At 31.9% G+C, this 10,746-nt stretch overlaps 1 protein-coding gene across 1 annotated transcript; it reads left to right on the plus strand.

Annotated features, from left to right (window-relative positions):
• Positions 1-3,220: 3,220 nt before the first annotated feature.
• On the plus strand, positions 3,221-7,754 carry LOC123915892. Its single transcript, XM_045967170.1, has 8 exons — positions 3,221-3,399; positions 3,694-4,760; positions 5,723-5,773; positions 5,854-5,961; positions 6,838-6,933; positions 7,120-7,218; positions 7,295-7,354; positions 7,445-7,754. The coding sequence occupies exons 2-8, from the start codon at positions 3,717-3,719 to the stop codon at positions 7,508-7,510; spliced, it is 1,524 nt and encodes a 507-aa protein (XP_045823126.1). The 5' UTR covers positions 3,221-3,399; positions 3,694-3,716; the 3' UTR covers positions 7,511-7,754.
• Positions 7,755-10,746: the final 2,992 nt, after the last annotated feature.

The following is a 10,746-nucleotide window of genomic DNA, read 5'->3' on the forward strand; positions in this document are numbered from 1 at the left end:
GCACAAGACGTGCCAAGGTAGACTAAAAAAGTTTACAATAGAGTCATAGAGATGCAATCACAATCAAATCATACAAGGCCCAAACACAATAATGGACTAGACCACCAGCTAGGGTAGTTCAAAGCTAACGTAAAACTCGTCGACTTCAACCACCTAAATGAAAAAAGCTTGATCTTATCCAACAAAAAATGAGGTGTGCTTGTTGAGCCTTTGAACAAACGATGATTTCTCTCTGTCCATATCACCCAAACACAAACTAGCCAGAGGAGCTGTAGAAAAGACCGTCGCGCTCGAGATACCCCTGCCGAGCTGTAAACTGGACAAAATGATCACGCAAAGTAGTGAAATCCATCGGAGAAATGCCAACCCACGCATAGACTAAGTCCCAAAGAGAGCCAGCAATGCTACAAGATAAAAATAAGTGATGGGCCGACTCATAAAGTAATAATTTAGTTTGATTTTGGATGACTCCTAAAACTAATTAAAGTAATGCTAAGTTTTTTTTTTTCCTTTTCAAGTTGTTTAATGGTTAGACTCTCACACATTTAAATGTGGAGAAATGTGAAATCTGGGTTCGAATTCCGGCCACTCTAATAATATTTTTGGTAGCTACCATTTGAGTTACACTTATAGGACAAGTAATGCTAAGTGTTATGGAAGCACTCTTTAAACATCTTATGTGATAAGTTTTTAATTTTTTTTTATAAAAATGTGTGAAGTCAACGTATTGAAAATTGAAATGTTTCGCCTTTTAAATATATATATTTTTTAAATGGAAAGCTTAAAAAATGACGCGAATCACTTTATCCTTGTCATTAATCAAACACATTTATATCGAGAAAATTCGGTTGGGAGAGAACAATCCACATTGCTAACAGTATTAGAAACTTTATACCAATATCATGGTAAGTACCCAAAAAAATCGCTTATATCATCATATGTATGATATATGTTATGTCACTATTTTTATTGTCAAAAATATTTTAGGGAGGGAATTATTTCAAATATGGATTTAAGATGAAGCCAAACTATTTGTGTAAAAGAAAAATTGCTACCGCTTTTACAAAATCTTGGTTGGCATTGCATGAAGAACAAGTGCAGTGAGGGTACATTTATAGAACTTCAAAGTGAGACATTGTTTAGCATAATGTTACTAGTAATTATGATCAATTTAGTCAATTACTCCGTACTGAGCTAGTACTTCGTACCAATTTGTATAAGTATGGCACTTAACCTTACCGTACACACAAATATGTCAACTTATAATTTATGGAGTTTTCAGAATTTGGAGTATCCTATTTTCACGCAATTCACATTGCATATTTCATTGTGCGTTTTGAACTTACAGAAGATGTCTTATGTCAACTTATATCTATCGCCAAAAGTCCATATTATTACCACTCTACTCAGGTCAACCCATATCCATCCACTGGAGATATTTTTTATGTGCCTAAATAATCATGCTCTTCAATGTACTCCTACAACTTATGCCAAACTAGTTGCGTGGCTAATTTATCAACTAGCTAGTATATCATAATTGTTTTTACTTTAATAAAATAAAATCCATACTTGTATAGTGGGGGGAGCAGATCCTCTCCATTAAAATGTTTTCCGGTGAAATTTGAACTATTCATTTTTTTATGTGCTGAATTAAGAGAAAAAGATAAGATATGCTGTATTGGTTTTAGGAGATATATATTATTCTTTGAAAAATTATGGATAAGTTTGATTTTTTTTTTTTATGTGAAACCTTTTGACAAATCTATTTTTTTTTATAATAAAATTTGACAAAATACTTATGTGCTTTTAATACAAATATTAGTATTTGTCAACCGTATAGAATAAACACAACAAAACTAGTAGATATTTTATCCTATAAAACTAGTAGATATTTTGTGAAAAAAAAAAAAAAAAACTAGTAGATATTTTATCCTATAATAAATAGCAGCCCAACTTGAACCACTTTCTTTGTGTTGAATAGCAGATGAAAGTAACACAATAGGATGGAAATATTTCCTACTTGTTGAGACTTGAGAGTGATAACTGAGTAAGAAAATACTCCTTCCGTCCCAAAATATAAACAAAAATTGGTCAATAAAAATGAATGTATTTGGTTTAAATTTTTGACCAAATACATCAAGTTTCTTTGACTCATATTTGCTTATATTTTGAGACGAAATACTAGTTTAGTTTCTAAAGTACTCTGGTTTCTATTATGAGATTCCTCCTAACATGTTTTCAAATTATTTATTTATTTTGAAAAAGCAAAACAAATTTTAATATATAGTTAAAAAAATGAAGAGTACTTAAGAGAGAGTATAATTCATCTCTCATTATTTAATTAGAGAAATGTCTTTTTTATCTTCTTCTACTTAGTAAAAACTATTCTACTTTTTTTTCTCGAACTAAACTCGGTTGGTAGGGACATAACATTTTATATGTTAAAGTTGAAATTCAAAATCTGAACACTTCACTTATTTTATTTTAAGGATGAAATTTCAACCACTAAATTACTTAATCCAAAAATAAATTATTCAACTCTAACATTGTAGTTTTCACTTATGTGCGGAGATTTTTTTTTACATAAATATTATGTCTTAAATTGATCTTTTCTCGTATTTTATTTTAGTTCGTGAAATTGTTCTATTGTTAATTCTCGTATTTGTAGGGATGTTTTTAAAAACAATCTAAAAAATGTGGTATTTTGAAATGATTTTATTGAATATATATATATATATATATATATATGTAATTTTATTTACACCATTCCTATGTACAATTGAAATCCTTTATTATTCATCATTATAACAATAAAAATTACTATGTTACTTAGTCAAAAAACACAGTTATATTTGACGATTGTTCTTCACTCTCCTTTAATTGCTCAGAGCTCTTCCAGATTTCCGAAATTATATAGAATCCGGTAGATTTTTATACAAAAGACAAATTTACAGGATTCTATCTCCGAGTAAATGTAGCCAACTAGCCAAGTACCGGGAAGGGGTACATTTCGGTCTGCCGAATTATATCTCCCGATAAGTGCCATCGAATTTTATCTTTCAGTTTCAATATATAATTTAGGGGCAATTTTGAAATTTTTAGGAGTACTCTGAGCAACTTGGAGGGGACAAAGAGCAATTCTCTCTAGATTTCTAATACCAAACTCAATTTAAAGAGGCCCATCAGTTATTCACAAAAGCCCATTTAACCAGAAAAATGCAGCAGCCGCTGTCTGCTACCACCAGTTTACCCTTGTTTCATCAGACAACAGTAGAGTTGTAGTTGCACTGAACGCAACTTCCCGTAAAAGCAAAAAGCTGGCCGGAAAACGAGAATCTCGCCGGAAAATTCATGCTAAGTCGTTCGTCGGAAGCCAGAAACATCTAGAAACTCGTCCAGGTTTTCCTTTTATATTTACTTTCGATTTTTCCTTCCCATTTCCTATAGCATGCGCGAAAACGCGATTCCAGCGCGATTTGCAAAACGCAACGCACCTCGATTCCACGCTATAGCGACGCAATTGTTAACATATAGTTGTAGTATCAATTTTAACGGAATCAATTTTACCTAGGAAGGATTGGTTGATATAACATAACTATACTAATTTATATATATGTAGTTCAAGAGAATTTAATTTGATTTTTGAAGTGTTTCATAAATGCAATTGATCTGATTTATCGAGTTTTGATGCAGAGATAGAGTAGCTTAAATTTCGAATGGGTTATATTCAGTATGGTAGACACATTGGTAAGATATTGAGATTTACAAGTGTAAGCAATGTGGTTAGAAACTCCGCGAGATCGCAGTTGGGGTGTGAAAGTACTGCATTACCCTCCTGTTCTCGTTTTCATGGCAAGAGTCTCTATTCCACTACTTCTGGTCCCAGAACTACTTCTGATGCCAGAACAGTGCAGGACCTTCTTGCTCAGGTGGAGAGGGATAGGCAGAGAGAGAAGAATGAGAGAATAAGGGCTGGTTTAGACACTGCTGACATTGATGCCGAGACTGAGGAGGATTACATGGGTATAAGTTCTCTAATTGAAAAGCTTGAAAAGGAGAAGCTTAAGGAAACCACTGAGTTGAACCGATATGAAGAACCAACTGATTCTGATAGTGATGAAGAAGATGCTGATGCTTATCAGAAAAGGGTTGATGATTTTGATAAGAAGTGCAAGAGGCATGAAGAGATGCTTCAGAATTTTACTGATGCTGACACGCTCGATGATGCTTTTAAATGGATGCAAAAAATTGATAAGTTCGAGGATAGGCATTTTAAGCTGCGTATTGAATATAGGGTTATTGGGGAACTCATGAATCGCCTCAAAGTAGCTACAGAGCAAAAGGATAGGTTCATTTTGCAGAACAAGCTTAACAGGGCTTTGAGATTGGTGCAACGAAAGGAAGCTTATGATCCTGATAACCCTGCCAATTACGGTATCATTCAACATGAACAGGTGGGGCCTAATGTTGATACTTTGCAACAATCTGGCTTTGAAAAGGAGAATAAACCTGCACAAGGAGATGAAGATGCTGCCGCTGCTGACAATGACGACGATGAAGAAGAGTTTGATGACATGAAAGAAAAAGACAACATAATATTGGCCAAACTTGATGTTATTGACAAGAAACTTGAAGAGAAGCTAGCCGAACTTGAGTATACATTTGGAAGGAAGGGTAAAGCTCTAGAGGAAGAAATCAGAGATCTTGCAGAGGAGAGAAACGAGTTAACTGAGAAGAAAAGAAGACCTCTTTTCCGAAAGGTAGTTTCACACTTGCTTAATTATCGTATCGTGTGTTGATATTTTGGACCATATCACTGTTTACCTTATTATGTATCATACTTTTACTCGGCATATATTTATATCACGCAAGCCTCTTTTAAAATAAACTTCTCTCTGCAAAGTAGGGATGTATTAATCCTTGAGTTTTAGTAGGTTAAATCACAATTCATTTTAAATGAATTGAAGGGTGGACACACCCTTACTTTCTCACTTAAGAGACAAACTTAATAAGATTTCCCCCCTTTTTTATACCCAATCTACAACATTGGGGTAAAACTTTTGTCGGTGCCTTTTGCTCTGCTTATCACCCTAGCTAGATACAGTTTTTTATTGTACTCCTCATAGAAAAAACACTTATTTTTGTTGTATGCACGGAGTAAACCTGGTAGATCTCCCAGTCCCACCATAGTGGAATCTAGGGAAGGGTCAGGTCGCAATCGCATGACCACATCCATTGTGGTTGTGGAGGATCTATTGCAAGCACAAGCAGAATGTTACTTACATTTGCAAGTGGCTCATTTCATGACCCGAATATGTGAGCTCCAGTCATATGACAGCAACTGTAGTCGTTGATTGGTTTACATTCGGTGTATAGCAGGGGCTGGCCACTGCTTTTGTGAATTTTCTTGTTTGTTTTTTGTTCCCATATCACATTGATTTTTATTTAAGTTTATATAAATTTGAATACCTTGTCCTTCTTTGACTATTCTTTGGGAAATTTGTTCTTTTTCTTTTATCAAACATGAAACAATATTTTGCATTTTTAATGATATTGCATTTTTGTAGGCTAATGTTTGTTATAGTTTCCATATGTGGTGTACTTTTATTGTGCTTGTGTCTTTAAATGTTTGTTAATTCTCACATTCTTATTTTCGCTATAATTAAAGCTCACTTACCATTTTTTTTTATATAATTGTGTTAATTCTTGTATATGGTTCCAGGGTTTTGATGTAAAATTGATAGATGTGAACCGAACATGTAAAGTCACAAAGGTAACCTATACAATTCCGTTCTTCTATGTTTTCCTCGGTTGCTCTCATATTCTCATGCTGTTTCAAATCTCATGATCTAGGGTGGACAAGTTGTTAAGTACACTGCTATGTTAGCATGTGGCAACTATAATGGTGTTGTTGGTTTTGCGAAAGCCAAAGGCCCTGCAGTGCCAGTTGCCCTCCAAAAGGTACTGAAAATATCTTATTAGGTCTTTCAAGTCATCCTTAAGTTGGTTTGCATGGTATTCTTTTTTTTTCCCCAATCATTTTGTGTTTAACATAGAAAGTTTTGCAATTTCACTACCCACCATAAGAGATATGGATCTATTTTTTGCTTCGTTTCCTAGTAGTTGCAAGCTCATTAAATTATTGATTCATGTTTTTTCTGAGATTTTTATTGGCTGTTATACTGGGCACTGTTCTTTGGCCAATGCTGTGATGTTAGATTGATATAGGTTATGGTTAGTCCTTGAGATATTTGGTTCATAATTGGTGGGAGGGTCTGGATTGCTGACTGCAATACCTGTTCTGTCACCAGAAATGTTCAATAGAAAACATCTGCATTATGCTGTGTACACAAAGTTCTTCAAACTTTCTTCTGTTTTAACAAGTTTGAAACTAAATCAATTAATATATCTGGTCGACTATTATATATTGTATCCGAAAAATTTCCACTTTTCATCTTCTATTATACACAGCTCTTGCCTCTTGAGTTGCAAAAGGTTATTAACTGGTTTTGTGTCTATTTTAAATAACATGTTTCATTTAGATTTTCAACCATGTAATTTAATATTTTTTTATCAAATTGTGTTGATTGGATTGTTGAATCACCGAGTGCTTTTACTTTGCTTTAATTTGAAATCTGATTTTGAGTAATGTTTTAAATTTTGTTTTGATATTGTGTATTCTGATATCGTCGTTTAAAATCATAAAACATAAAGTATCCCCAAAAACTTTTACATTTTTATCTTAAAATAAACCCATGTGCACGATGTATAATGCAGTTTTGATGTTTTAGGGTTTTAATAGTATTTTGAACTAATGTTTCATTTGACTATAATCAGGCATATGAGAAATGCTTTCAAAATTTGCATTATGTAGAGCGACATGAGGAACACACAATTGCGCATGCAGTACAAACATCTTATAAAAAGACCAAGGTAGTCAATTCCTTATCCTTCCTTCACTCCCATCTATATCATAAAGTTTCCATCTGTTATGAAAAAAACTAAATCAAGTATTTTGTTTTACTTGTGTTAAATGAGTAAGTAATGAACTAGGTTATGTTGCCTGTATTTATCCTGTATGTCTTATACTTATCATTTGCAATCTGTATTACTCAATAGGTTTATCTCTGGCCTGCTTCCACGGCAACTGGCATGAAAGCCGGCAGAATAGTCCAAACCATATTGCATTTAGCTGGTTTTAAGAATGTCAAGTCGAAGGTAACTAACTGACCAAAAACAGCTGAATATGGTCCTGCAATTTTGGTGCTTGCTCTAATTTTTATTGTTTTCATAGGTTGTTGGTTCCAGAAATCCTCATAATACAGTTAAGGCTGTTTTCAAAGCACTTAATGCGGTTAGTAACTCATCTCTTCTGCTGTTGCAAAGCAAGCATTTTAATGAACTTTTACCCGTCATTTTATTTGATATTGCATTGGTTTTCCAGATTGAAACTCCAAGGGATGTCCAAGAGAAGATTGGCGCAACTGTAGTTCAGACGTATTTGCTGTGATGGACATGATGATGTGCCGAGTTTAGTGCTTCTGGTTGTTTTCCATTGAATATATTTTTGTCTTTTTCATGTCTACTTGCCAAAAAGAGTTGGTAGCAGTTTCTTAAATGCATTTACTTGTGAAACATTAGGTATGGAATTTTGCCTGAACTGTACTTTTCATTCACTAACGCAGAAAGAAGAAATAATTTAGGAACGTTCTCTTTGCTTTATGTTTGATCAAATAAAGGTCAGTTTGTTTCAACTGAGGGGAGGGATTTTAAATATTGTGTTTGGTTTGATGAAGGGAGTTCATGTTCTCTCCATTTATTATCCCTCCATTTATTCTCCATTTGGAGAGAGATAGACACATTAAGAATTAGTGGGACCCATTAAAAGTGGGCCCCACTAATTTGTGGACCCCACTAATTTTTTCTTCTGTCTATCTCTCTCTAAATGGATGATAAATGGAGAGATAATAAATGGAAGGAACCCGAACTCTGATGAAGGGAGGGGAGAGGAGAGGAAAACATGTAATGGAGGAAAATTGCAAAATTTTATTCTTTTGTACGATAATTTTTTTTTTTTTGTCTAGAAACATATTTTCGAAGTGACTTTGAGGTGTAAAAATTGCTTGGAATTGATCAAACCATATTTTGTTTAGCCACATATTTTACTGTGATTTAATCCAATTTAAAACACTATGGTTTAGGCCGGGTTGGAAATGTGTGACTTTAGAAAGGGAAAATCAGCATGACTTTTTCTCTATCTCTCCTATATATATTATTCTCTTTCATCTTAACTATCAACTCTCTTTTACTATTTATATCTATCCAAAAATACACTAAAGTCATGGTGGCTTTCCCACCATAAAGTCACCTAATCGGACTTAGTGTATGTTTGGTTTGGCGGCGAAGAGAATTGAGTTTGATAGAATTGAGTTTGAGAGAATTGAGTTTGGTTAAAAGTGAGTTGAACAGAATTGATTTATATTTGGATACATTCAGCAAAAGTAATTTTCACCAATTTATATTGTTTGCTTAACTTAGATCAAAATTGCTTTTAGGGTGACTAATTACCAAAATGGGTTTTATTTTATATAAGTGTATCTATAAATTTCATGTTTGTCTGTATATGTATTTTCTTTTTTGCTTTCTGCTAATTTATTTATAAGTGGTACAAAATTATATAAAAAAATGGTACTTTTTAATGCAACTTTTCTTCTTTAATATATAATTATTTTTAGAATTTTTTTTTTAATAGTTCCTATGAGTTTAATTCAGTTGTTAGAGACATCACATATATTATATGGAAGTCGGGATTTGAAGTCTGAACACTCAATTTATTCACCTTTAAGATGAAATTTATAGTCACTAGGTTACTAAAAAAAACTTTTTTAATAAATTGGCAAAATACTTATTAAAAATACTTTCTTTTTATTTGTCGTTTGGGAATTGTGCGCACTATTTATATAATCTACTTTGGTCGTAATTTTCTACTAATATATAAAAATAAATATTATCGTATAAGATGTTCAATTTGTCTTGACGAGTATTTTCAAAATATAAAATTTTAATAATTTTTTATAAAAGATAAATAAATATATTAGTTTCAAACAACTACTATAGTACTATGTGGTATTTTGGTAAAAATATAATAAACACTGTAGCATAAAGAAGATAATTGATTTTGGTCCAACGTAGAAGCTAGGACTTGAAGCTTCACGGAAACGCACGTTTAAGGATAAAAGCAATTCATATATATTAAAGCCAAACATCTCAATTTACTACTAATTCACGTTCCAAGAACTCAGACGTGCGTATAGGTGATATAGAAGCTGTTCCAAACACATATTTAGGTCACACCAAGAAGCCACTTTCGTGCTACTAGCTTACTAAGCTTCGTTTCCTCTATCTCTACGAAAAATATGACTTACGAAGCTGTGTAAAATGTGAACTCATCTTGATTTGATGTACTAAAAGGTTGAACTAAAATGATCAAGTGTTTGAGACATGTAATTATGAATTTAAACCTATCACTTATGTCTGTCAAGTTGGGCCAAAACAGATAAATCTACTCGTGTGTTGAAAATTCACATGAGAGTGGAGAGAGTTTGCCATATATACCTAACAAAATTTTCAATAAAAGTGGTTACCATTGAATATCAACTGGATATGTTACTATTATAAAAATATATTTATTTATATTTAAAATCATGCAAAAATCAAAGAAGAGGGTGAGACAACTTTCCAACATACATGTCTCTAATCATCCAACATAGGAAACTTGATATTTAAACCAAATGAATTTTTTTTTGACAAAAATAAATTAATTGAACTTAATAAGTGGTATAAATATTAATTTCAAAGATGATACTTTGATCCATAGCGGGGGAACTCATGCCTAATAGTTGAGCAATGAAATACAATAATCAAGTTTTATCTCACTAAAAAGTGGCTATATAGATCAAACAACACTACTATAATATTTTAGTATATATTCAATTTGTTAATCTCTAAATCTTTCTTATGTAAAAAAAATCTTATGTAAAAATGAATCATATATTTTATCAAGAAAAAAATAAAAATATATATTTTGTTAAAAAATAACAGATAACTGATAAGCTAACTTTTAGCTAATAGGGAATAATTTAGCTATTTTTTTTGGATGAATATAAGTTAGCTGATTAAATTTGTAATGTTTGTAAAATTAACGGTTGAATTAGCTTATAAATATGAAATGATATGTTTAATTAATATTTAATATTTAACTAAGATGACAGAGGTAAAATTGAAAGAAAAAATATAAGTTATAAGCTGATAAGCTACTTGAAATAGACCCCGTTTGGATTAGCTTATTTTTGAGCTTATGCAAACAGCTTATGCAATATAAATTATGTTTTATGCTATTTTATAATGAAAAATGTATTTTTATAAACTATTTTATCATAAACTACCTTGACAAACTTATAATAATACATAAAAATTGCATAAGCTCAAAAATAAGTTAATTCAAATAGTGTTGTGTTGGAAAAATAACTTATAAGTCTTGTAAAATGTTTACCAAACATGTTTTTTTTATCCTATGAAATTATAAGCTATAAGTTCAAAAATGGTTTTAGCAAACAGAGTCTTTAGTAGCAAATCCGTTAGAATTTTTTCACACAAAAAAATTAAAAAAATCGTTAGAACTATTTTAAATTTAAATTTAAATAAAAATACAATAAATAAGTAACTACAGCACAGTAGCAGTAGTGT

Source organism: Trifolium pratense, linkage group LG3, assembly GCF_020283565.1.
Source record: "Trifolium pratense cultivar HEN17-A07 linkage group LG3, ARS_RC_1.1, whole genome shotgun sequence".
NCBI lineage: Eukaryota > Viridiplantae > Streptophyta > Magnoliopsida > Fabales > Fabaceae > Trifolium > Trifolium pratense.